The 27,784-nt window shown below is 39.9% G+C and overlaps 4 protein-coding genes across 5 annotated transcripts; 1 reads left to right on the forward strand and 3 right to left on the reverse strand.

Annotated features, from left to right (window-relative positions):
• Positions 1-1,344: 1,344 nt before the first annotated feature.
• pak2b (p21 protein (Cdc42/Rac)-activated kinase 2b) lies at positions 1,345-13,558 on the reverse strand. Its single transcript, XM_076278795.1, has 15 exons — positions 13,449-13,558; positions 11,770-12,144; positions 11,460-11,566; positions 11,200-11,347; positions 10,702-10,733; positions 10,426-10,554; positions 10,158-10,293; positions 10,003-10,066; positions 9,841-9,889; positions 8,539-8,651; positions 8,211-8,328; positions 7,786-7,885; positions 6,044-6,240; positions 3,878-4,015; positions 1,345-2,534 (listed from the first exon to the last, which is right to left on the reverse strand). Exons 2-15 carry the CDS (start codon positions 11,954-11,956, stop codon positions 2,448-2,450), a joined length of 1,605 nt encoding a protein of 534 aa, XP_076134910.1. The 5' UTR covers positions 11,957-12,144; positions 13,449-13,558; the 3' UTR covers positions 1,345-2,447.
• A 508-nt stretch (positions 13,559-14,066) lies between these two features.
• pigx (phosphatidylinositol glycan anchor biosynthesis, class X) lies at positions 14,067-20,882 on the reverse strand. Its single transcript, XM_076278796.1, has 7 exons — positions 20,862-20,882; positions 19,783-19,885; positions 18,709-18,796; positions 18,485-18,620; positions 15,994-16,213; positions 14,548-14,648; positions 14,067-14,285 (listed from the first exon to the last, which is right to left on the reverse strand). The coding sequence occupies exons 2-7, from the start codon at positions 19,862-19,864 to the stop codon at positions 14,130-14,132; spliced, it is 783 nt and encodes a 260-aa protein (XP_076134911.1). The 5' UTR covers positions 19,865-19,885; positions 20,862-20,882; the 3' UTR covers positions 14,067-14,129.
• Positions 20,883-20,966: 84 nt separating this feature from the next.
• On the forward strand, positions 20,967-22,698 carry cep19 (centrosomal protein 19). The gene is made up of 2 exons (XM_076278799.1): positions 20,967-21,660; positions 21,897-22,698. The coding sequence occupies exons 1-2, from the start codon at positions 21,531-21,533 to the stop codon at positions 22,250-22,252; spliced, it is 486 nt and encodes a 161-aa protein (XP_076134914.1). The 5' UTR covers positions 20,967-21,530; the 3' UTR covers positions 22,253-22,698.
• On the reverse strand, positions 22,453-27,488 carry ing5a (inhibitor of growth family, member 5a). Of its 2 annotated transcripts, none has more exons than XM_076278797.1 (8): positions 27,383-27,488; positions 26,270-26,341; positions 25,988-26,154; positions 25,647-25,758; positions 25,465-25,564; positions 24,315-24,450; positions 24,024-24,085; positions 22,453-23,939 (listed from the first exon to the last, which is right to left on the reverse strand). In XM_076278797.1, exons 1-8 carry the CDS (start codon positions 27,417-27,419, stop codon positions 23,900-23,902), a joined length of 726 nt encoding a protein of 241 aa, XP_076134912.1. In that variant the 5' UTR covers positions 27,420-27,488; the 3' UTR covers positions 22,453-23,899. The 2 variants fall into 2 exon arrangements, with proteins under 2 accessions (XP_076134912.1, XP_076134913.1); XM_076278798.1 differs by lacking the exon at positions 27,383-27,488 and adding an exon at positions 26,684-27,352.
• Positions 27,489-27,784: the final 296 nt, after the last annotated feature.

Consider the following 27,784-nt stretch of genomic DNA (forward strand, 5'->3'; position numbering starts at 1 on the left):
AGAAAGTCTCTGGCTTAACCTTTATAAGCGCACACCTGGACAAAGAATTTAGCTTTTGCTGGCTTTTTTTTAACCTAAGGACATGGCTTGAGATTGGCATAAAAAAGCCCAATCCCAATGACACCATGTCCATTTCAAGTGTCGGGGTGAGAAAATGATTCTTTTGGGATGTTTTTCAAAAGCCACCTGGTGACCTTATCAAATGGTAACACTAAAACAAGGGGCAAAATTAAGATTCTGGAGGAAAAGATCAGGCAGTGTGCCGAGAGACCTGCCCCAATAGGCCACATTGAACCATTAAACCACTCAATGCTCCAAAACATACAGCCAAACAAGGCAAGAAATGGTTAATAGAGAACAATATCAATATTTTAGAGTGGCCCAGCCAGACTCCAGACCTAAATCCGTCAAAAAAATGAGCACATGGCCAGAGTGATGGCAAAGAATCGTTCCTGCCTCAAAACCCGGATTACTGCTAAAAAAGTGTGGTCTGCAATCATTGTGGAGACATGGAGAGGCTTGGTAGGTTTATAAGAACCATTTTGAGAGCTGTGATGGCAAATAAAGATGTTTCCACTGATTATTTAAAAAGGGTATGAATAATTTTGGACATGCCATTTTTCATAAAAATGATTAAACAAAAGGTGAAAATGCTTCTTTCTGATTCCATGTTTCTACCACATTGTCTAACAACCTTTTGGCATTTGGCAGTGTCATCTTCAGTCAGAACAAACATATCGATAAAGAGAAAATCAACTCAAATTCAAACAAAACAAAATCAAATTAAATCAATATTTGCCAGGGGTATGAATAATTTTGTTCTTAACTTGTAATAATCAATCTGGAGTGCTTTGCAGTAATATGTAATAAAGGAAGTCAGATGAGCAATGGGATATGGTGGTTATATTGTTACCTTAAGTCTTTTTAAAGACAATGTTTAGCAAAAAGCAAAGGAGCAGTCTTTCTTCTATGCAGTCAGTTAATTAGGCTTAATTCACACGTGCTTGTTCAATCCATTCCTTTAGTTTTCCACGACAATCAAACTCTACCTTCCATTTCAAAGACATCAAATCGATAAGGTTGAGAAATATACTGCATAAATCACATTTCCCACCTGCATATACAGCTATAAATCACACACCCATGAAAATTCTCAACCTCTGTAGTTTAATTATATTGCCCAACATCGAGTGCAATCATTCAGTTTGTTGTTCTTGCATATCCTCACACACATCTGCACCATACACCAAAAATTCACCATTAAATACCTTGACCTTGGTGAAACCAATCACAACTTACAAATGTTGTATTAAAAAGATTAACCGAAACAATGAAACAACAAAGGACTTTGTGAATTTGACAAGAAACACTATTTTTTATTTTCACAGTTACAATTTTTGACATGGGAATAAAGTCAGATTCAAGGCACCAAAACAGGCCTGACCAAGACTTACAACAGATCTATTTATAATGTTAGTTATTAAAAACAAAAATAGTGTTTATACATATAAACATACATATTAAATGACAGCTTGTCTAAAAGTCCTAATTTGTATACTACCGTTTCCTTTTTTGAAGTTCGTAATATACATAACAAATTTTACCTTATGAAAGTTTATCTTCCCAGGTTCTAGTCAAATGAAGAAACGGCCATAAGAAGGACTCCATCCTGTACGGTTCACAATACTTAGTTTGTGTAGGAACAAGTACACAAGGCACAAGTGACAACCCTACCACTCACAAGCTACTGTTGGCATCGGCAAATAAGGTGCACGCCATCCTCTGAAGGAGGCTGGTGAGATTCAAAACTGATGTGGCAACAAGGGAGTGTCATAAACGCTACTTCTTTTTGAAATTATGGACACAAAATCGAACACAATGTTCTTCGCATGAAGTGGAGAAATCAAGATATGTTTCTGGACCCACACTTGAATGTTGTCTTTTTTACGTCATATTTTGAAATGAAAGACACATGGATCTATACAACATGGAGACATGATTCATACAGAGGTTGAATAAAAAAAGTTATCTGCGACAAGAGATAGATTTTGTTTGTTTTTGATCGGTCACATGAAATCGAGTCATCAATATTATGGAACACATCGTTTTTTTCTGTATAGTTTAAAAATGCAGGGGGAAAATACCATCTCAGTTGGTGTCGGGGAAGAGTTCATCACCCCTGGGTAAGACAAAAAATAATAATAAACAAAAAAAAAAAAAAAACGAAATAAAGAGTCCATAAGGCCACCAGAGTTCCAACCCCTGTAGATTGGGGCTTACGTTTTTGGTCTTGGAGACAGCGTGGCTTCAAGGGCTTGGCTGCTTGATGGCACGTCAGCAAAAGAAAGTGGGGGGGGGGGGGGGGGGGGCACAAGGAGAAGGGGCTTCTGACATCACGTCAGGAACACTCAGCTCAGGATGATTAGGGGACCTGCTCATCTGAAAGGTTAGCGGTTGTTCTTCATGGCATCCTTGGCTGCTAAGATAAGTGGCGTGAGGCTAGATAGAGGCTTGGCCAGCTTCAGGAAGGGGTGCTGCAGTAGAAAAAGAGGGGGGGGGGGTAGGGTGTTAACATTTATTTATATCCTGCACAAAACACAATGGTCATTCTAGGCAACAGAAAAATGGATGGGAAAAGATGATTATAAAGATGGTGACTTATTTTTGAATTATGCCAATGCACACTGGTAAATGGCAATGCACATTCAACCTGTTCAAGTCTGACATCACAGTTCTGTCAGTATTATTAATGAGTCTTACACTTTGTTCCAATACACATACTTTCATGAGTACACTTTCATGCAGTGTGCTCCATGTGCTTTGTGTGTGAATTGTGAAACTTGTGTAACTTAGTGGAAATGATGATCGCATGTGGAATGATGAACATTTAAATATAACATTACTGGTGTCTTCTTTTAAACAGCAGCATAGTCATACTATGTTAAAACAGGAACAGTTTAATGTTATGACTTGTTTGTACATCTGTAAGGTGTGTTTTTCAACACTGCTGCTCCAGCTTTCTTAACCGGCATTATCATAAGTTTGAAAATGGTCCCTCCCCTTCCAGTACGTATCCAAGATGGCAACTGTTGTGTCCAGCGTTCCACACTCAACCTTTTGACCGTTACACGTGCACCATCCGGGTACTTGCAGTGGACTACGTGTCGTCATAAATCAGTGTTAACACACCTATGCACTCAAATAAGGTATTGTAAGTACAGAAGTGCGCAGAATGGAACAGAGTGGTAATGTTTGATGGTAGCTTGCTTGAAAGTTTATGTGCAGGATAATAATGGGTACCCAATGTGGGTACCTTTCTACATGATGTTACCTTATGTAGAAAGGTGCTAATGGCTAGGGTAGGTTTTATGTAAGGGATAATGTATACAACGCCGGTCATTATTGGGAAAATAAGTCCCGGGGTCTTGTTTCGCCCTGAATTATCCCGCTTATTATACAGCTACTTGCCAAAACGAAAAAATAAAACTCCACGATATGTCTCTTTACATTTATTTGTTACCGTTTTGTTGTGGCTTTTGCTGAAAAACAAATAGTTTGCAACACACGCTGAACTTGAATGAAATGTTCTTTAGAACACAGCTGATCAACCGTCTGCCTTCACTTTCGCCTTCAATAGAGCGTTCTACTTGCATTGTGAAGAGCGGTATAATAAAGAGTAATAGCAACATATCCTTCTTCTCATTCTATTTTGATTCATTGTGATGAGACTGTGCTTTTAATATGCCAGAAAAAAAAAGACACTCAAACATACAGTACCAAATATCTGCAAATGTACTGAATCAGCCTAATCATATCCAGGTGAGACATCACAAATCCAATACCATAAGGTGACTCGTATCTCTGGTAGCAACCTCACCTGCAACAGCTCTTTTCCTCCTCCTCGTTTCTCCACATCCATCTCCAGACAACGGCTCAGGAAGTCACGGAAAACCGGCGACAGCTTCTCTGGACTCTGAAGCTCCGGGGTGCCATTTGTGGCAATTAAATAGAGTGCCTGAGAGGGTGCGAAAGTGCGCAAGAGGGGCAGTGACAGACAGAAACAAATAAACAGAGAGGAGAAGCAGATCAGAAATGAGGACACTGACAGAGAGACTGGGAGCAGGCTTCTGTTAACCCCCCCTCACCCCACTGTGAATACATGCAATTATTCATTCAATCTTTATTTATTCTCGGAGGTTCATAGAGCAGGGTATCTGCACATTTTCCAAGTGCAAATTTAAAGACTTTTAAGACCTTTTCAAGACATCTAAATGGAAAAATTAAGACTATACCACGGCAAAAAGATACATATGACAACTTAAAATTGTTTTATGCAATAGTTTTTTTTTCCTACTAATTTTAACCCCCACCCCATTTTGGATGTCTACAGAAGTTGCCACATATTTTGGCGAAAGAAAAATAATTGTGTGTGAATTACCTTCACAGCTATAAATGCCCAATTTTAGGGTCTGGGCTGCTTGCTTTTGAAGCTGGCTGTACATATCTGGTTGTGCTTACTGGCTGAGGCTGAATGTTCTTCACCTGTCTGTAGTAGCCTAGGCTACTTGCCAGACACATGTGCACTGGACTGGATTCCCTTCAATATTTTTTTCAAAGTTAGACTAAGCTATTTAAATATTTTAATAGGCCTACTTTATATAATTTACTATGTGCATCTATTGTCCCATATGCAGCACAGCAAATTAAAGTTAATCCACGACTTTACATTTTGCATAACTAATAAACCAACCAAAGCTTGACTGAAACATTGTAAAACCATTGACTTGTTTTAAATTAATTAAGAGACAGGTCCTCCTCGGATCCTGCTGTAAACTGCTGGTTTCATCTCAAACACGCACGTATTATGAACGCACGTTTTTATGTAGCCAGTCGCCGACATTAAAAAAAAATGCAGATTCACAACTTTTGCGAAGTAGGCCTACTGGGAAAGGCTGGCAAGCAAGCTGTTGACAGATATTACAGGTATTATAACGTAGACAGCTATTTTCTTCCCTAGGCTAGGCCAGCAACACACGCTGGAAAGATGCAAACAGATCAACTTAACATGTACAGTATTTCCTCCTGATTGCGAAACGTTTGTTTTCTTTTTCTGTCAGTCTGTGGTTCCTTCATTCGCAGCAAATTATCAGACGAGTGACAGAAGCACTGCTCATAATTTGACCAGCAGTCTTCGCGTCCATAGTTTGTGAAACCAAACCATGATGCCCAGCGCAACTCCAAAAAGGACAAATGAGCGTCCGGCTTATGGCTGCACTGGACAGGGCTTTTAAAATCCATAGGCTATGTCCTGCCTAAATTTCCAACGTATGGCCCCCAACTGGCTTACCAACTCTTTCTCCCGCTCATTCTACCACTCACGTAGGCTACCTGCGTATCGCGCAGGCCTCGGCTACACCACGAAAACGTCAGGCATATTTGTACATATTATTACCGTTTTCACACCTTTAACCACACCCGTGAAAAACATCTTCATTCTGCAACCACTACACTTCCTCCCGTTGCCTTATAGTCACTTATACAATTGCGTTTGAAATAGGCCTACACGAAAAACCGGATGGAGACATTGCACTCGCTCTCTTGCACTTGCTGGCGGTCCCATGCGCAAATTTAATACCTCCCTTTCAAAAATGAAAGACATCCCAGACAATTTAAGACTTTTTTAGGCCTTAAAAACCGAAAGTTGTATTTAAGACTTTTTAAGACTTTTTAAGGATCCGCGGGAACCCTGTAGAGGGTAGTCCTCATTTTCAGTGAAGCCGAGATTACAGTAACAATGAAATAACAAGAGATATAGTATAATAATTGTGGTTAATAAAACAAAATAAAACAAATAATAAGATGACCTACATAACGTTATAAAGGAGGAAGGGAAAAATAAAAATACAGAAAATATTAATAATAACAATAATAACAATAATAAAATAACATTTACATAAAACAGGTACAATTTGACACAGGAAGGTTGGTGATTACAGATCTGAATTGATTATAGGAAAGTAGAGAGTTAATTTTCTGTACACACCCTTAGTGGGTTCTCATTGAGGTATGGTGGCTCGCCTTCCACCATCTCTATGGCCATGATGCCCAGGGACCAGATGTCCACCTTGGGCCCATAAGCCTTCCGGGTCACGACCTCAGGCGCCATCCAGTAGGGGGTTCCCACCATGGTGCTGCGCTTGCTCTGCTCTGGAGTAATCTGGGCACAGAACCCAAAATCGGCTGAAAGTGAAAGACAAGAGACAGAGAAAAATAGATCATTAGACAATTATAAATCATAAAAGTCAACTATTATTATGACTGCCGCGCAAGCAAGGTTTGGTCAGAATTTTTTTTCTTCCGGATTTTACTTTTTTTTCCTCAGTGATTTTGTGTTAACAATTGCCGGGACACTGAAAGACTGAGCTGCACGAAACTTGGTCGGCATGTAGCCCCACAAAGATGACATGGAATCATTTGATCCGTCGCCCCCTCACCACACCAGACACCCCGAAATGTGGGTAGGGCGGACACAGTTTTCTGTGAATATGTCGAGAACCGTAGGGCCTAGGAGGACCATATTTTTTTGGAAGACGCACACAAACACACACATAACCATGCACACATATAAAACACACCCACACACATAAAGACACACACACATCCACAGAAACACACAAGAACACACACAGGCATGCACACAAGCGCGCTCGCACACACAGAAACACACAAGCATGCACACAAGCGCGTGCACGCAGACACACACACAGAAACACACAAGCACACACACAGGCATGCACACACACTTATACTTATACAGTCAAGCGCGGGCACACACACACACACGATACAAGAGTGATTTCTTTTTGCGGAGATAATATGCAGGACTGGGCGGCGGTCATATTTTAGTCGCATCTAGTTAGTCTGATTATAGTCAGATGATTTTACTACTACTACCACTCTTACGGCATTTTTAATACAGAAATTCTGCAGGATTTAATGACCATTAAGAAAAAGATTCATTAACTAATACTTCCAACACAAGTATTCTTTCCAAGGCTACTTTCTTCCTTTTGAAATGATGACGCAAGGTTATGCCATGTGACAGTGCTGAAGAAGCCAGGCACTAAGGAAAACAAACCTAGTAAGAGCTAGTGAATGACATGGTGAATGTCAGGGCAAGAGAAAAGTTGTGTAAGGATGAATAAAAACGACAAAAGGAATTTTAGAAGTTTAGAACGCTTACAATCTCATGATTTCTATAACATGTTATCACAACTGTCAATGAAAACTTAAACACATGGCAGTGTTTAAGTTGGAAGGGACTACTTTTTAACAAGTTTTGAAATCTACGATGCATCAATGATATCAATCAAAATGTACACACAACACACAAGTCACTGAAACAAATGCAATTCCATTGATTGTGTTTAGGTCAGTTATTTGTTTAACCTTGCTGACAAACTAACGAGCTAGCAAGGCGCTACTAGCCTGCCAGTGGTGAATGCAACATGGAAATACAGGCTTAACTAATTCTTTGTTAAACTGAATTGCATGAGGTTTGTGCGAATGGTCATGTGATCTGCCATTCTCTACCGTCTAGGGGTCCCTCGCCTATTCGCAAATTGCAAACTTGCGTGAGGATGGAGAACAGGTTTTAAAAAGGAAAGGAATAGTGTGGATGTAGCCAAAGTCTTATTTCATTGCCAAAACAGACACCAGTGAAGGGACCTACTGATGATCATCTCACACTTTTATCAGTGTATGTTTTCACTCATTTTTACTCACTGAGTTTAACCGAGCCGTCCATGCCCAATAGGACGTTGTCACTTTTGATGTCTCGATGGATGACCTGGTTGGCATGCAGGAACTCCAATGCTTGTAAACACTAGCAAAATAGAGTGAAAAGAGAGAGAAGAAATTAATCATTGTAATGTCTATAGAAAGAACTGGTGCACCAATCAGTTAATGAGACAACATCATCAAAGGTTCAACAAAGATCTTAATCTTACTGTTGCAATACTTTGCAATTTTATATGGTGGAACAATTAATATAATATATGAAAAACAATGTAGGTTATATTATACAGTATAGAATCACATGATTAACTTCATCAAACTAATCAAACTGAAATAAAACTTAGCAATTCAAGTCATGGTTACTGTGATTATACAACATGAAAAGTTGTCTATAAATCAGGCTGCTACATCACCTCTCGACAAACAGCTGCAATCTGAGCCTCATCCATACACGTCTCTGTCACAACATCTGTGAGAGATCCACCGGCCAGATACTCCATCACTACAAAGAGCTCCTCACCTACCAAAAAGCTATAAGGCAAATATAGGAAGACAAATCAATAAACAAAAGGTTAAGAAAAACAATTACAACTCACAACCCTGTTCACCAACGTTTAACTGTTGATTGTGATCTATAACTGAACTCGAATTAATTAGTTAATAAAAGATGTAGGAGTAGCAAAGGCTACGGACATGATCATACATGTAGTCTTCCCATAGGTGAGATCAACAAGGCTTTACCTGTCTACGAAGTTGACAATGTTCGGGTTTTTCAGCTCCTTCATCACCAGGATCTCATTGATGATGAGCTCCTTTTTGGGCTGTTTCTGGAGGTTAATCTGTTTAATGGCCACCTTGAGATCACAGAGAAGAGAATGAGCAGGACATTGAGGACTCAATCGTCTTCAGACAGAAAAAGGTGGCCTAAAATCTATTCATGCCTCACATGGCCACACAATCTACACATTGATGTTTATTCCTGTGCATATGGATTAATCATAGCCTATAGTTCCGAAACTAAGATGATAGTTGTCAGCTGTTATGGGACAGGTCAATCCTAACTTTTTCCCCCAGATTATGTGAAGCTCACATTGAGAGGAAATCACTCATTATACTGTATTTATGGAGGTTTCTTTATTTAGAAAGACATTAGTCAAAGCGGCTATTTCCTCGCGAGTTAAACTTAGCTGTGATAGCCAGTGCCTATGGCGTCTGTGTTGTGCTTAGTTGTAAGGATGTGCTAGGAACAAAGCAGTGAGCTACGGGTGATTGCACCTCAACAGCATTGCTAAGACCATAAACAAGTGTTGTAAATGGCAACAATGATTAGCTCAAAAACTAGAGATAAATTAACTTTTGATGTTTTTCAAAAACGGTGTCGTGGAGTAGGGGGGAGAAATAAGATGAAAAACGATTATGAGCCTTTACTGTAGTAAGAGTTTGCAAGATAGGAACAACAGGAAATAGCTTTTAAAATGGCTGGTTAAAATGTAGCCTAATGCACTCTTGTGTGTTATGTGAAGAATGCGAACGTGAGCCCATAAAGGCGGCTGTTAAACCTAAAGAATGCACCTTCAACCGAAACTATCTGCAACCTATGAACCTATACAGCAATCAAATGGTAGCCTGATGTCCTACCTGCGGATGTCTGCTACAGTGGTTGAAGGAACGGTCATGTAGATTTCATGATCAAATGATACATTTTAGTTTATTTTTTATTAGCCAGGCTGAAGACAGTGGTGTCAGTTACTGTTGGTACAAGGGTAGGCTAATTTATGTCTCATGTCTTTTGCAAGAGCAAGGTCTGTGGCCACGCCCCCCACTAGAAATGTTATTACATTTTGCAAGTGCGATGTGTGAAGTGTTTGTTCCCCCTCCCATACCCCCTTTTGAGAACCACTGCTCAACATCACTTTCAGTCCTGAAAATGGATGATAGTTCCAAAATCACTAAGTAATCGTGTTTAATAATTGTGATCTAAATATTGAACAAAATACTTGTGTTAATGATTTTTGGCATAATCGAGCAGCCGTAGTCCCTTACCTCCTGTCCAGTTGCAACATCTATTGCAGTGTACACCGTTCCTGAAGCTCTGAGGGGGACAAAAGACAGCAACTCTCACTGAATCTGTTTAAATCTGCTTTCATACTAATACAAATTTACATTTCTGCACATGCATACATTCACAAATACATTCACACTTACCCTTGCCCAATCTTTTCGTAACGTGTATACTTCTTCTTGGGATCTCCAATACTAACTATGGTTCCTGGGCAGATTAACAGAACAGAAATTAATCATCGTGATGTTTTGGGGGACAGTGGCACATAATGTTAAAGTTAAGTGGATGCCAGTCATACTCAGTTTGTCCATAATCTCTTCATCCGTCATCTTGCCCTTCTTCTTCTGTCGGTCAGCTGCCTTGGAGGCCGAGTCCCCGTCTGGAGCAGTCACAGGCGGGGGCAGGGGATCAATCATGGAGGGTCGTGTATATACCTGTAAGGTATAGGAAAATGATTAAAGAATGAAGTAATATGTACACAGAGTGTATGCAGTTAACCTTGAAGCTAATGAAAAAAGATCCAGAGGATTGCTAGAGAGCAGAAATGTGAGGGAGACAATACTCACACTCTTGGTGTGTTCAGGGCGGGGTGCGACAATAGGTGGAGGTGCCTCATCATCGTCTTCATCGTCATCACCACCGTTATCAATGTCTTTGGTGTTTGTTGATGAAGGTTCTGTGCCTTTCTTGACAGGCTGTGGGATATTTTAGAACAAAACATGGGGGAAGACAAATGCTGCAGAGTGAATAAACCACAGACTTTTGATGGGACAAATCCCCTACTACAGTCATCATCACATAAAAAATAAAGATGCTGCATTAGTTCCAAGCCTAGTACTTACAGACTGTGGGCCTGGGGGATAACCATCTTTTTCTGTGGACACATACAATAAAGGACACAGACAGATGAACCTCAATGACCACAACAAGATACCGCATTCTTTTTAAGCACAGGACATTCAAAGGCTCTGCCATGGAGATTTGCAGCCAGCTCAATCGGAGCTGTAGAATCGTATAGAACTGTCTTGTAGAATCATTGCCATTGCCATTTATTGGTAGCCAGACAGACTGAAGTATCTCAGCTACTCAGTTTGTAAAGAGGTCAGGACCAATAGTAGGTTCACTTTAACACAGCATCGATCACGTCTGGTGTAGCCAGTTCCATTGATTACAGTGGAAGCTAATTGTTGCAGCAGACACTCCGCAAATGGAACGCTTTAGTTACGAGCCTGGTGTAGCCTCCCAGTAAGACTACTGTTGATTATTGATTCCACCTATGATACTACGACGACTCCAACTATATCCATAGCAGACAGATAGATACACATAAAAAAACACACCTGATGAGAAACTGAGGTACTTCTGGCGGCCGTTGCCTGTAGAATCGTAGAACTTCAGAACATCGAGTACAGCTTGAGGATTCTTCTTCTGCTCAGACTTGGTGATATTGGATGTCTGCAGGAGCCGCGCCCACTGCTCTGGCATACCCTATGGACAACAAGCAGGGAGGCCATTTATAACAAGCAAGTGGTTAGTGGCGGTACATCTCAGTTTGCATCTGTCAACTACCCTTTCATAGATGAAGAGAACTCATACTCACTGTAAACTCTCCTGTGACTGCATCAAAACCGACATGGATTGTGTGTTCAAAATCAGACGGTGGAGAAATCTCAGGCCGCTCCTTGTCTCTGTCTTTTCTTCTGCCCACTGAAAATCACCCAAGTAAAATAGATGTAACCATTTTCTGCAAGGATAATCTATGAAACCCTCATCGGAGGAAATCACACTGACAAATTACTTTCGGGTTTACAAAACAATTGCAAATACAACCCTAGATCTTCTGTCTCCCACAGAAAATTTATTTACAAGGTGTGACAGCAGGTGGACAGGGTGAAAAGTAGGGAGGTCACCTTTCTCCCCACTGGAGAAGATGGAGATGATCTTGTTGCGTTTCCTCTCCTCTGGCACAGAGGGCAGGGGCTTGGAGCTGTGATTGGCTGAGAGTGTGTGGTCTTTCCCGCTGCTGCCAAAACTGGTGCTACTCATCCTCACTGGAGGGGCGGGGGGTTTATCCTCGTGATCCCCGTTGTCACACATGACCACAGAGAGCGAGTGAGTGAAGAGACAGAGAACAAGAGAGACAGAAAACGAGGAAATGAGGAGAAAGGAGAGGAAAATCGAAGAAGAGTGAGAAATGTGCAGAGGCAAGAGAGATGCAGTGACAGGTGGAGGAGAGGGTGAAAAGAGCTGGAGGAAGAGTTCAAAGTACAAGATCGGGAATGGCACTGCAGACAAACAGAAATACATCCTGTGATTTAGAAAGACATTTTCTTTTTATTTGCACCATACCATACCTTTTACATGAATTCTACACATTTAAATAGTTATGCCAAGAAATGACACAAAATATCTCCACACAGAACATATAGTTATTATTACACATAATTCTCTGTCACCATACCTAATGCAAGTACTGTAGGGAAAATAACAAGACGTTACAGGTGAGTTACTGCACTCACAACCATACAACAAATGAGCTGTGCTATCCACTTCCCATCCTCTGGAAAGAAAACAACTCAAATTGCCAAAGGCAATGAATAAAGAAAATGGTGGGAGTAACGTTGCTTAGCAAGCTGTGTTTACATCAAGAGCGAGCACATCCAATTTGTCTTGGAACGTCATCTACCTAGCTCAAGCCAAAGCGAAATTGCCAATGTAATGTGTAAAGAAAAGTCCTCAACTGTGGGAATAACGTTAAGGTTGCCAGCAAGCTGTTTACAGCAGGAGCGAGCACACAACCAATTTGTCTTAGAACGTTATACCTAGCACAAGCATACGTGCGCTTACAAGGTATCTTAGTTCAAACTTGTTCAGTCATTGCCTTGAAAATGTTTTCCATATTCGATTTTAAATGAGAGACAATGTTTGCATTAAAGCGCCGAGTTGTTGTTACAGACCGGCGCTCAAACAATTCAAATTCCTCATTCAATGTGTTAAGGCTATTCGCTACCTTGCTATCATGATACCTTATAGTAAGTTTAGCAACCTAAAGTCAAGTTGCACAACTTCTCCAAAAAGACTAGCTCCAATTTGTATCCACCTTAAGTTAACGTTAAAGTATCCTAAACACTGGTGTTTGCCAAGTCTATATATTTATGCTAGCTAGTAGCTTTGCTACTAGCTGAGCAAATTCGATGATCTCATTTATCATGTATAGCACACGTAGCAAGCCACAACCTGCTGAACAAGAAAATATGCAGAATCGAAGATTCTGAATAGGCTGACTACTTAGTGATAACTTAAATTACTCAGATGCATAAGGTGCGGTGAATGCTCTTCCACACTTGGTTCATAAACGTTGTCAGCTCAAGGGAGGAAAGGAAAAAACCTGTCCATTGTACCGCTAACTCTGGCTAAACACCTACCTAGCAAGCTAGCTATCTTGCTGGCTAAACTTTCTCTAAACTTAACATAAGCTTCAAAGCTCGCTAACTGACCAGGCTCAGAAAGCTCCAATATAAAAACAGTTACGGTTTACGTGAAGCCACTGAAATGTAAACACACAACTATATATTAAGAGAACACTTACCAAATTATATTCCTAAAAGCGGCTATGTATACAGTGGCTTTGAATCTTCAGTCATACAGGACAAGAAGAGGAGGGGGATCTGCGACCTGGATGAACCTAGCATCTAGCTAATCTCATGCCTACTTCTGGGTCACATTTCCTTGACATGTCAAAATAAAAGCACTCCACAGATTTGTCACTTGCACAGAAACAAAAAGCAGTGAAAAGAGGGATCGCAACAGCAACTGCAAAAAAGTAGAAGAGCAAGAAAGAAAAAAATAACAGATAATAAGTAAAATAAAATAAACAATGTGACGGTTAATACAAATAAATAAATGCTTTAATGGGCTTTTAAAAAAGGAAAAGTGCTGGGACAGTTACGTATTCATGGCCGTATGTCTTGGGGAAAGAAGCTCCAATTCTCAGTCTTTCAGTGCTGGCTTTGAGGGACTGGAGGCGCTTTCCAGAGGGTAGCCATATAAAAAGACTGTAGTAAAGGTGGTAACACTGTGTTGAAATGTGCTGAAGTATAAGTATAATAAATCAACAGTAGCCTATTTTAACGACTCTTTCCAATCCACATAGGTCTGATGTAATTTATTTTTGGCAGATGCAAGAAGACAATGCACATGCAAAAAAAAAAGTTAAACCATTCCATATTTATTCCAAAATAACAGCATTTATCAGTTTGTAAACAACAGGTCAGAGATAAGGGGGGAACTCGAATATGCCATGTTTCCAGATGGTTGCTGCGAGAATAAGGTTACACAGAATTGTAACACACAGAGTCCCACCACAAACAAGAAATAGCAGAGACTTGTCACCAACAGGTAAGTCCATAGCCAATGATTGTGGCACCTACATAGAGAAAAGAAAATAATTAGTAGGTGTCATGTTGCTTGCTAAGGCGTTTCAGTGAGTAGAGTATTGCTGTGTCATTCATCTAGTTAAGCCCTAAACTGCTGATGCTGGAGAGCCCACAATCAGAAGCACACATATTACCGACACTATTCTGAATTCATGTCAGCCTACAAGTACCTTGTGAAAATGACTACACATGCAACGTTAACCATGTTAGTAACAGAGATATAAAAGAAGGAAAACTGTATGTCCCCCATACCTGCAAATGTTCGATCTCAATCCATGAACAAATGCTTACATTGTGTACTGAACAAGGCCCATACACAATCTTGTAAGGGAGATTGGAAAAGGGTAGTTTACCTAACAGTGAAGAGAGGAAGTTTGTTGTCACCTACATTTTCCATAACAAACACATCCTGGTGCAACTGATCAGCAGTCTGAAGAGGCATGTGCAGAGATGCTGTTTGCTCATACATTCGCCCCAGCCGAGAGAGCAAGTGCACCTTTTGGCAGGATTTTACTAATTTACTATACTATAATTACTATTTATTTTAATTTACTACACACAATAATACAACACACTACAGTAATACAATAGTACAATAACATACACTTTAGAATCGCTTACTCTCAAATATTTGGCCTTATAATATCTGTATATAGTCTATAATTGGTCAAATTTGCTGCTATTACAGAAAAAATTGAAGACAATGAAAGCAGTTAAGTGGTTTCATGGCCAAGTCAGAGCCAGGATCCAACTAGCAAATGGTTTCCTACCAAAGAAGGGATTTGCTAACCTGACTCTCGCCAGATGAATTTCGTTCCGCTTAGCTCCGCCTAGCTTCACTCACATCTATCTGGGACCTCTTTTACCGATTTTAAGGTACAGCCAATCAGGACGCAGGGCGGGAGTTTCATAGATGTGACATAGCGTAGAAGCGACTGTGACCTAGCGTTCATTGGCTTCGTAAAAACCTTTCTCCGAGTGAAAACATCATCATTCCGCGTCATTCACGTCACGTAATGTGTGAGTCAGAGGTCGGAAACTGGGGCTAGATTTTGCTAACAGAGTTGCCCAGTTAGGGGCTCGTCATCACTTTTGTCGTCACGTTGTAGTTCGTTTGTAGTCCATGTGGCCTTTCATGTCCAACAGTTTTAATGTGAACTTGGGAATTTGCCCTTTTTATCACTTGAAAAGCTGCATATCTTTCTTTCACGAGCATCTTACACTATATTTTAAGCAAATACAGTTGTTTGTTTAGGATTAGTGAGTATGTTTTAACCTTTGTTGTGGCATCCGTGTTTGTCACACATTCGATGGCAAAGCACTTGAACACTTGCTGTCGGAAAAACAAAGTAGCCATGGGGGCGGTCCTTGTCATTCCGAGGTGCTCTGAATGCACCATGAGACTGTTATCAGCGTCACGGGTTGGCTTCGATGTGAGTGGTTGAAGTAGCACGTCAATAGATGACGGACAAGTGGCTTATTCAATCATATGCAAGCATTTTTTGATTAGGCCCAGCCTTCTGAAACAACACTCCAATGGATTGGTCCCAGATGGATGAGTGGAGCTAGGCGGAACGAAATTCATCTGGCGAGAGTCAGGTTAGGGATTTGCAGCTCACTTAGGATAACAGCATCTGTTTAGTGAGGTAATGTTTATGGGGATGTAGAGCAACCTCAGCATTAGGTCCTAAGACTTACCATGCTCACAGGAGTCTGACTTTAGTAGCAGTTTGGTATACTTTATTTCCACCTGTACATGTGTTCCTGGTCCAGAAGGCCTATGATAACGCCCATGAATGGGCACTGTTGCAGTGAGATGCCCTGGAGTTGTAGGATCTGGCCGAGGATAGATGAAGGCAGTAAAACCAGGCGATTCATAGGCTGGTGCCTCTAGATCCACCTCTGAGTCAAGTAGCACCTGGTGTATGGATTACATGTTTATTTCATTCTTACACTTGTATATATTAAGTAACCGACTTTTGATAATCTCTTGAAAACATTTAACTTGCTGTGTGATTAATTCATTCTATGGAAGCATATGAGTAGCTTTATTCAAATGAGAATGCAATCTGCAATATGCAATTCAAAATGACATTACATTATGCAATTGCCAATTCATTATGTAATTTAATATTGCAATTTGCAATAATTTCCAACAAATTGTATTTTAATTTGCAAAGTGACAATGCAATCCTAAAATCAATTTGAATAATTTTGGTTAAAAAATAGAATAAACATGGATTGAATTGCATTCCATTTTGCCATGGTACTTCAGTCTCAAAATCCAAATGGCAATTCCTTTTGCTTTTCAATTTTCAATATTCAGTTTAATCATTTAACTGTCAATTCGTTTTGCAATTTAATATTTAAAGTGCAATGTAGGATTGCATTTTTAAAACATATTTGGCAAAACTGTCAATGCCAGCTTGAAAAGATTTTGGATTATTTTGGGCAAAACGTTTTGCCATCGTTTTGAGGCATTTTATTCAAATGGAAAAGAAATAGCGCCCCCCGTGATTGCATTGCACTTTGATCACGCTCTTTGTGTTGCAAAATTCAAATGGCCATTCAATATGCCAAACGCATTGCAATCTGTCAAGTCTCTCGTCAAGGCGGGAACTAGGCTACGTCACTTCCGTGTTTACGTCTTACCCAGTTAGTGCTTGCAATGGAGAAGTTTGCAGCTGCACTAAGGTCTCTGGCTGATTATGTAGAACACCACCGTGTCAACGAGTCTGACTCAACGGACAGATTACTGAAAATGGACGACAGAGTGGGCTATCTAGCCCTACTTGTCCGATTTGATGTCAACCTGGTCCGTTCAAAGATTTCTGAGGCCTTACAGCTAATGGGGGCTAGACGGTGGGGAGACCTTCTGTGGATACCACTGGAGGGAATAGAGGGTTACCTCTCCTATTAGGGAGATCGCGGAGCTCTTTGGAGTTCACAGGACAAGTAGGGCTAGATCGCCCACTCTGTCGTCCATTGTCGTTAGTTAGGCTAAAACTCACAGCCTTTCCTTGCCCTGCTCTCTCTCTCTCTCTCTCTCACACACACACACACACACACACACAACGGAGACTCCCCTCCGTGGTCTGGCTAGCCTCATAAGCAAACCAGGGGGTGCGGTCGCTTCGGGCCCACGTTTGGCCAAATCTATCTCGCTGAATTGTTGTATACGATGCTTATTTGTAGGCTACTAATTGCTGGGGGGAGGGATGCTACTAAAGTTGCCGCTGGTTGGCAAAGTTATCAGCAGCAACATAAGAGCCTTAATAATGTAAGAACACAGCTGGGTCTCGCGGACACTAGGCCTACTCGCGGTCACGGTTAACATTATTCATCAACTGTGACATGATATGTTTGCGGCGCCAACACCCCCCACCCCCCCCCCAAAAAAAATGTGCCCCCTTGAAAATCGCAAATGCCCCCTCTGTCACTGTACTCTACAGCCGGGTCTGTCGGCCAGAGACTGCAAACTCCTCCATTGCAAACGCTAACTGGGTAAGAACAGAGAATGTCTAATAAGACATTAGCCCGTAGACAGATTGCAATGCGTTTGGCAGATTGAATGGCCATTTGAATTTTGCAACACAAAGAGCGTGACCAAAGTGCAATGCAATCACGGGGGGCGCTATTTCTTTTCCATTTGAATAAAATGCCTCAAAACGATGGCAAAACGTTTTGCCCAAAATAATCCAAAATCTTTTCAAGCTGGCATTGACAGTTTTGCCAAATATGTTTTTAAAATGCAATCCTACATTGCACTTTAAATATTAAATTGCAAAACGAATTGACAGTTAAATGATGAAACTGAATATTGAAAATTGAAATGCAAAATGAATTGCCATTTGAATTTTGAGACTGAAGTACCATGGCAAAATGGAATGCAATTCAATCCATGTTTATTCTATTTTTTAACCAAAATTATTGGAATTGATTTTAGGATTTCATTGTCACTTTGCAGATTAAAATACAATTTGTTGGATATTATTGCAAATTGCAATATTACATTGCATAATGAATTGTCAATTGCATAATGTAATGTCTTTTTGAATTGCATATTGCAGATTGCATTCTCATTTGAAAAAAGCTACTCATATGCTTCCATATCATTCATCCATAAATAAACATTTTAAATGACATGCCATTTCAAATTCAAACAAAGGAAACAAAGGACATTTCATACATGCAAGCCTGCATCTTTTCTCAAGGTTTGCAACTGGTAAACGTCCATGTACACCCCACTGGATACATTCTGAACCAGAAGAGCCTCGAGGTCCTCTGGGAAAGGAGCACCAAACTGAACAGTGTATATAAGATCTCTGAAAATCAATGTAGTAAAGAATGTTATGACTCACAGGCCTGGTTAGACAACTAGAGAAAATCTAAACGTAACCGAATAGCCTATACCTATGAAAACCACTTTTTGTCAAGTTCATAGCCACTTTCACGGAATCCAACCACTGTGTCGTTTTAAGGAAGTCACAGCCATCGCCACCTACAGAAGGAAATAATTAGATGATACTCTTTGGTTCAATAGCCTAGCTCGTAGCATAAAACAGGGATATTCTTTAATTTTACCTTTCTCTGGCTGCGCGACGCTCAACCCACACCCAACCCATAGGAAACAGACACAACTGAGCAAAATCATGTCCATTAGCCTATTTGATGAATCGGTCCCCTTAAATGTTTTCTTCTGTCTGTTGGTGGGTTAACCAAGTTGCAAAACGAGTACTTCCATGTTAGCAAAGCAAGGCGACAAACATTGTCTTTCTGCTGATTTTGGTAGAAATATGAGATACGTATTTTTTTCATTCAACTCTGTAAATAACATTTTTCTTATAGTTGTTAATATTTCATCGTAGCCAGTTGAAGAAACATTTGACAGACGCTTCTATTCTTCTTCTCATCATAGCAGTTGGCAGTTAGCTATAATGGTGCATTAGTTACCGCCACCCACTGGACTGGAGTGTGGATCAAGCTGTTTAAAGCATAGACTGTATATATAGAACAACTTGGTATCCAAATCAGAATCAGCTTTATTGGCCAGGTTTGCGTAAACAAACAAGGAATTTGACTCTGGTTAATCTACTCTCAAAGTACAACACTCACTTTACTCACTTAACATATAAGACTAAAGAATAGAAAAACATAAAAGAATACAAAGCAGAACAGTAAGAATGGAATGAGAACAGTAGAACATGGCTATGCAGTATGTACATTTGCAATAGAACATTATGGGTAGGATAGGGCAGTGCAAGTTGTCCCTAGAAGTGTTGTTAACAAAATGTTGTTTAAAAAGCAACAAGGAAACAAAGGAAATATTTCATACACGCAAGCTTGCATCTTTACTCAAGGTTTGCAACTGGTAAAAGTCCATTCCCTTTTTAGCCTGTTTCTCTATCCTATTCTGAAAAGCTCCACCTTCAACACCATAATACCATCTAGGCTCATCATGTGTGTTAAGCCCCCTGTTGTACTCACTGTTCACATATGATAGTGCAGCCAGTGACCACTCCAACACCATCAATAAGTTTGCTGATGACACCACCATAATCGGCTGCATCAAGAATGGTGATGAGTCTGCCTAGAGCAGAGGTGGCAACAATGACATGGTGTCAACATAACAGTCTGCTGCTCAATGTAACAAAAAACAAGGAGCTAGTGGATTACAGACAGCTGCAGGGAGAAGAACATGCACCCATTCACATCAAGAGTGCAGCTGTGGAGAGAGTCAAAAGCTTCAGATTCCTGGGTATAAACATCAGTGAGGATCTGAGCTGGACACACCATATTGGTGTGGTCACAAAGACAGCAGCTCTTCTTTCTGCGCCGTCTGCGGAAATTTGGCATGCTACAAAATATTGACCAACTTATACCGCTGTACAATAGAGAACATTCTGACAGGTGGCATAACAACATGGTAACAGCACTGCCCAGGATCGAAAATCGCTACAAAGATTTGTCAGATCAGCACAGCGCATTACAAGGACTGAGTTACCATCCATCCAGGACCTCTACAGCCAGCGCTGCAGAAGAAAGGCCAAGCGTATAATTTCTGACCCCAGTCTTCCCAGCCACTGTCTTTTCGCCCTCCTGCCTTCTGGCAGACGATACAAGAGCATGAGGACCAGCAGATACAGGGATAGTTTCTACCCGCAAGTCATCAGGATGCTGAACCGTCCTTGGAAATCCCTACATAATGGCACTTTTTTACTTATTCTTGAAGTTGAATGGACACTTGAGCTCAAGGAATTTCAATGCTGATAAATGCTTATTTATGAGTACATAATAATAAACTTGAAATACCCTTTAAAAGTTCCTGTGCCAGTTTCTCTGCCCATTTTTACTGTGCCTTGCTGGGCTATAATAGCCTGAAATCCACAAATGTAGGCTAGCCTACTTGTACACAAATGAGTGTTTTCACATAAACTCGCAACATATTTCTCAAATTCTTCACCGTTTGCAATTAAACTCGTTGCGTTCCACTGAAGAATGACAATTATATATGGCTATATTACAAGAGAATGTCTAATTTTACTCTGGATTACAGTAAGCCCAACCTGGAGAATTGCTTTGGTGCTTCCGGGTTGCTTCCCTTTAAATTAAGCCCTCTTGTGGGCTGCCCTTATTGATGCCAGAACAGACAACTGAGATTTTTGGTGGTAGAATAGAATACTAAACTTGCGTGTAACAAAATAAGCATAGGCCTATTTGTTTAGATCCGTATAAGTCGTTGTTAAATCGCAAACAAAAAATACTTTTTACAGTAGCCTATGCTCGCCAAAATATCAGGCAATCCAGTACCTCTCCAAACAGCCAAACAGTGCATCCATGAGTGCATCTCAAACGAGGAAACCAGAGGAAGAAACCTTTTATCTTCTACTGTCACGAAAATGTGGTAAATTTAAATGTAGGCTTTTTGTTTATTGGGAAGATGTGTGATACGTCAGATACGGTGTATGTGGACGTTGCATAAGCGAGTGGTAGGCTTTTTAGTCATGATTGCTCATAATCTTCAGGTTATTCAAACCAACAGTGATTTTATTCAATAACAGACGTTACTGTTAAACTAGTTAGCCATTAGCATACTGGTTTAACCGAGAAACAGACATATTCAACGGTCTCCCGTCAAAGATGGGTTTATAAATGAGAAAAGGTGTGTTTTGTTTTACCTACACGTTAACACATCTTGCTTAGAAGACTTCATAACTAGAGAGTGAGTGGCAGCAATGCCTTTCGTGGCTAAACGATGTGGGGTGAATTTTAGCCCACCTTCTGTCGTGGTTATTTATGAAGCCAAGGACACTGGCAAGATGAGAAAACGCGTTATTCCAGTGAGGGATTTCTCACAGTTTTCAGGTAAGAACCTATCCAGTATTACAACTACAATATTTAAAATGAATGTTAATGTACCCCCTGTCTTCGTTAGGTCATTGCCATATAATAGAGTCTATTATATGGCAATGAATATGGCAATGACCTAACGAAGACAGGGGGTACATTAAATAGACTGTAGGGCATTGCCAGTACCTGTGTTCTAAAAGAGGGTTCTGAGATTTCATTCTGGAGTGGTCTGTCTCTCTCCATAACTGTAGATTGCAGCAAGGCTGCAGAACGGTTGAAACATAACCCTCGTCACAGGGATTACCTGGAGAGTATATCCGTGAGCCAGCTAGAGAAGCTTCATGTACTTCTGCGTGAACACATGCGGGGGCTCACTCCAGAACAAAGTTTGGCTGGTTTGCGAAATGAAGATCCCAACGAGGAGGACCTCAATAAGCTAAGCGACGAGGATCTTGCACACAGGAAAGCTCAAATGGACAAGGTCTTTGAGCGCAACAGAAAGCAGAGGGGAGACCCGGACTTTGTTTATGATCTCGAGGTGGAGTTTCCAGAGATGGAGAGTCAGGGAGTCTGCAGCTGGGATGATGGATCAGATGATGGCTTTTAGCCAAAATTATTTCATTGAGTTGTCTTGCCATACAATCTTAAAAAAAGGAACAGTGTGCTAAATATCGGAAAATGCATTATTATTGGGTTATCATTGAATCATCAATCATTATTCGAAAACCAAGTTTAAGATGGGGACAGAGGAATTGTATTGAATCATACTCCGGTTGTGTTGTATAAAATAAAACTACAAAGATCAAATACTGATAAATATTTATTATTTATTGACATTTTATATGAAACACTGATATACAAAAATGCTCACTCTAGGAACAGTGCTCTTTTTGAAATAACGATACTTTTATATTCACAGTCAAATGATAAGAATATGCCCCATGAGAAATACAAAAGTACCCATTTCAGTAGGAGAAATACAGAGTGGACAGCAGTGGAATTATCTTTGGGCAAATTTTTTAATCACGTGCCATTAAATTTGCATTCTCCTGATGATTGTCTCCAATTCGTTACTGATGACTGGCAAAATAAATAAGTTTACAATTCAATTTACTCTTTGTATAGCACAATGTAGCTGCAAGTGTCATTGTATTTTCCAAATGTAGGAAAAAATTAACATTAAACAGAATGTGCCAGTAGCATACATACAGATCTCTAAATACACACCAAAGCTTATTTTATTGTTCACATTTGGTCTTGGAAAACATTTAGGCCTAAACTGGCAAAGTGGAATACACAAGTAGTTATAGGGCTATCATTTAACCTGACTGGGTTTAAGATATAACCAAAAACAAAAAACAAACAGCAGTAAATGTCATAAGCACAACAACGTATACAATGGCCAGATTTAACTTTGGTATGCTTTTGGTTTTGTGCTCTCTCCTCTGCCAATAATAGAATGTGTTTCTCATGATTTGCTTTTACAACATCTTGTGTAGGATTAAAGCATCTTCCACAAGTCAATTTAAAACGGATATCATTTGATACTAGTTAATCTTTTCCATTTCACTTAACAGCAGTGCTTACAAAAGTGCATTCAGATCATTTTGTTCTGGTAATATTACAGCAGTTCTGCCTGGGACTCCTCCCTTTGTGGTACATTCAAAAGACAGATAGTTAAAAATAGGTTTTTTTTCAGGTTTTGTTGGTTTGGTGCCCACCTGGACGGAGTTAGAATATATGCCTTTCTTTTGTCGCTTTTAAACATAATTACAGACAAGTGCAAGAGCCATGGAAATTCATGGAATATAATTATATAACTATATAATTAAGCCCAAGACTACAAGTGTTTGTCATCCCATGTTATGAAAAACAAGAATCAACTGAAAGTGAAGTTTAAGTCCAATACTAATATCGAGGCATGGATGGAGAAGGATGCAATAATGTTGGATAAAGTCCCCCATAGACAAATAATTTCAAGTACTTCAAAAAATAAAAGCTTTTTCGACCACATTTTAAGAGAAATATGGTCATGATTTTATGGAGACCTTTGTGTGTGTGTGTGTGTGTGTGTGTGTGTGTGTGTGTGTGTGTGTGTGTGTGTGTATATATATATATATATATATATATATATATATATATATATATATATATATATATATATATATATATATATATATAACACTATTTTTCTACATAAACAAAAATACATATATTATATAAAAGTAATCTTTTAACCTCCGAAATATACATTTCATTTTTTCTTCCGGTCCTGGGTGCAACGGGGACAAAACCTGAAAGATTGAAGTATGAATGAGTGTTGATCGAAAACAATCACAGCGAGTAATGTTTATATAATTACACAGTGTCAGGCTTACCATTTCCCTTTGGGTTTTGTAGTAAGGTCAACACAGGCAAAGTGGAACCATTCAATTGGACACTGATAAATCAAAATCATAAGCATAGACATAAGCTTGATTAATATGATTGCTTAATACATTATTTCAGAACAGTATGAGTCAAGACTTTGCACTAACTTTGCCTTTACTTAAAGACACCCTGACAAATAGGTAAACAACAAAAGACAGAGCAAAGCACTACACAACATGAAATTTCCTTACACCGCTATGAAAATTATGTCTGATAAATAGTCGAGTTAGAAAACTCACGTCGGGATTGTCACAGCCAATCATTTCACCATATGAGACTTGGTGGCACAAACAATACGTTGGCTCGTTAGGGTCAACTGGCATATCCAAGACATCCGATGGCTGAACTGACAACAGTGAGTCACTAAATTCAGGACTGAAGGCAAAGAAAAAACAAAACAGGGCAAGCAGAAGTTTTAGTACAGATTTATGCAGCAACCATCTTATTGTAGCTGACGAGAAATCTCATTTAAAGGGGGACATATTAAGGATATATTCAACTTTTTACGTGCTTTTACGCATGTATTTGGATATCTGGAGTGGCTACTAATGCAAAAACCACCCAAGCCAGTCCTGTTTTTGGCTGTTTTGTCTGTAAACATGTGATTCATCAAGCCATTCAGATTTGATGGCTAAAGTGACATCAAGTCGACCAGCTTGTTAAATAAGACCACCCCAATTTTACCTATCTGGGCCAAGTTAAACTTAGCTTTTTCCTGCAAGATTGGGACCTGTTTGCAACATATCAAAGCAAAACGGTCATGAATGACGCTCATGTTTGTAAAGGAACAGACACACAAACAGGACGATCTGAATAGCACTCTATAGATAGGGTTGAAAAGGGTGTTGTGGTGCTTACTCCTTTTGGAATTTTGACCAAAGTATGTGGTATATTATATTAGCAGATGCTGAAATACTCAGACAGCCTGTCTGGCACCAACAACCATGCCACATGCAAAGTCATTCAAATCACCTTTCTTCCCTATTCTGATGCTTTATTTGAATTTCAGCAGACCATGTCTACATGCCTTAATGCATTGAGTTGCTGTCAAGTGATTGGCTGAATAGATATTGGTGTTAATGAGAAGTTGAACATGTGTACCTAATAAAGTGGCCGGTGAATATGAAATTATAGTTCATTCTACATTTTGGTCCTTGTCTATCTGTTGTGAACTACATACAGGGCCTACATTTCAAAAGACACTATTGTAAATTAATTCTTGCTACACTTGCAACTGGGATGGAGATCATTAGTCATGTTCTAATTTATCATGCCAATAGAATAGGTATCCAAGGATAAGGAGGGACATGAGACTGGGCATGTCGATGTTGTCACTGTACTTCATGGGTTCAACTGAACACTTTTTGTTTGCATAGGGCACTGGCTTACCTGTTTTTAATTTTTTTCTTTCGTGGTGAGTCCTCATCCGACCCTTTCCTTCCTCTGCCTCCTCTTGGGCCTCTCTTCTCTTTCAGTCCCCTTCCTCCTTCTGACAGGATGATGAGACAAATTTAAACAAAAATTGTGATATATTGTTTTTCAGCAAACAACTTATTTCCCTTCAAACTCACTCTTTAGTACACGACTATCTGGACTCTCATAGCCACTGACGTCCAGCTTCTCTTTCAGCTCATTTTCAAATCGTGCTAGGTCTGCGTCAAGCCTTCGGATGTGTTTGTCCACCTGAAAGAAACAGATGTAAACAGTCTGGTCATATACCTGAGTAACTTTCTGAGTAAATTTCTTTTTAATGACTGTATTGACAAAGCAACATCATTTGGCAGATATCAAATTACGATTGTGTTGATATTCATGTTATGTAAGAAAATTGTACATAAAAATAAATCAACAATAAAGTAATGACCATAATCCTATACCAAGGACATGAACAGCAGGAAAGGACAACACTTGCCATTTCATATGTCTGCATGGCAAGTTGTACTTTGTCGTCACTGTACTCTTTGCATTTGCTGTAGGCATTTTGAATCTTCTGTAGGTGCTCCACTCTCTGTTCAGATGCCAGACTACGGACATTTGCAATATACTCTTCAGCTAGCTTGTCAATCTCCCCCTTTTTCTCTGTCAAGATGTAAAGAGCCACAAAAGATTCAATAAAGTATAGTTGATGGCTCATAACTTGAGTCCTCATAACCAATGAGATTTCCTGATGGTATGTGATATCTTGGCATCTTACCTTCAGTTCTACTATCTAGTTCCCTCATTAATGTGAAGTTTCTTTGGAGTTCACATGGCAGGTTTTCAATACCTGGAGGGGATGAAAGTGCATGTAGTGATGGATAGCCTTAAACTATACATGGTAATTCCTGTTTAAACTTATTGGACCAACACCAGGTTGTAACAGGTGGTCACACCCAAAACAATCGTAACATTACAAGTAAGGACTGTACAATTGTAATCATCAGTATCTATTTTTGGTTGTGTCCCGCTACATTGTTTACAGGACGGGTTATGTCGGACGACACCATCGTCTGTTGTGACGCACTTTCAAACAACAGATCCCGCCCTCTACCCTGTTAAAGGTTTTCTACCAGAAAATAAAAGATTCGTTGCGAGCTGTCTGATAGTAGCTGCCAAGTGCCAAGCTTACCAATTCAACGGTTAGCTGCTCTTTTGAACAACACACACCCTTCAAAAGATTAAGAACAAAAGTTATTGTAGTCCACTTTACACCCATACACGGCGAGCTGTCAATATTGCCTAGGCTGATATTTAGCTAACTCGCGCTAATAAACATTACAAAATAAACACTAACGTTATTGTAACCCAGCATTGACGCTACATAATGAAAGCTCGTCTAATTTAACTTTACCACGATGTGACCTGTGCCATCACAACTCTTTACTGGCTAACTGCTTCCTTCCCTCCAAGAGCATAACAGCAGCCATAACGGCAAAGCTAGGTTAGCCGCGTACAGTTTCCTGATTAAAAACACCTTCTAATGTTAGCATGGCCGTCTGAAAAACATAGGTGCATTTGACAAGCTAAGCTAACTTGACAGTACGACAACGACAGCACGGCACTGCCAAAAACACACACCAAACTTCCCTTGTTCTCAGGAAAAGTTAAGAAATACAACTGTTGGACTCGAAGCGGACACCAGCAGTTTAATGACAAATTCTTATGATTTCTAATTTTATGCGTAGAACGTTTGTTTTGTAGCGAATGTTACCTAGCCGTCTATGATAGCCCGCTAACGCTTGCTGGGGTGCTAGCAAACTACCAGCCCGATGTCCAAAGCACCAGAAAATAGCAGCGACATAGCAGCTAGATTCATCTTTTTACTCACTATCAAGGTAATGTTCAAGGTATATTGCCGTCGCCATTTCAGTTGTTTCGGAGTGGTTAAAATATTTTCTCTACTCTCGAACAGCAACCGAATTGAAATTAATAATTCATGATGTCCTTCTTTACTATTGGGTCAAAAACTACTTATTAGGGTAAGCTCCTCTGATTGGATAACACGAGGGTTTGGCCTGGTTTGGCTCCTTTAAGGAACTGTAGTAGACAGAGATGATGCTTGAAGCGGAGCAGTAAATCATGGATCTTTGCTGTAGGCTAGAAAATATATATAGAAGAGGAAAGAAACTCAACCTACACCACACAGTTGGCTACACACAGGTATCGTGTATGAAGATTCTTCATTCACCATAGGCTAAAGCCTGCCCGGGCCTGATGCCACGAGAGCTGC

The sequence above is a fragment of the Alosa pseudoharengus genome, unplaced genomic scaffold (assembly GCF_046254945.1).
Source record: "Alosa pseudoharengus isolate Yale_2024_CS ecotype anadromous, Long Island Sound unplaced genomic scaffold, YU_APseudo_1.1 YU_APseudo_1.1_scf_11, whole genome shotgun sequence".
NCBI lineage: Eukaryota > Metazoa > Chordata > Actinopteri > Clupeiformes > Clupeidae > Alosa > Alosa pseudoharengus.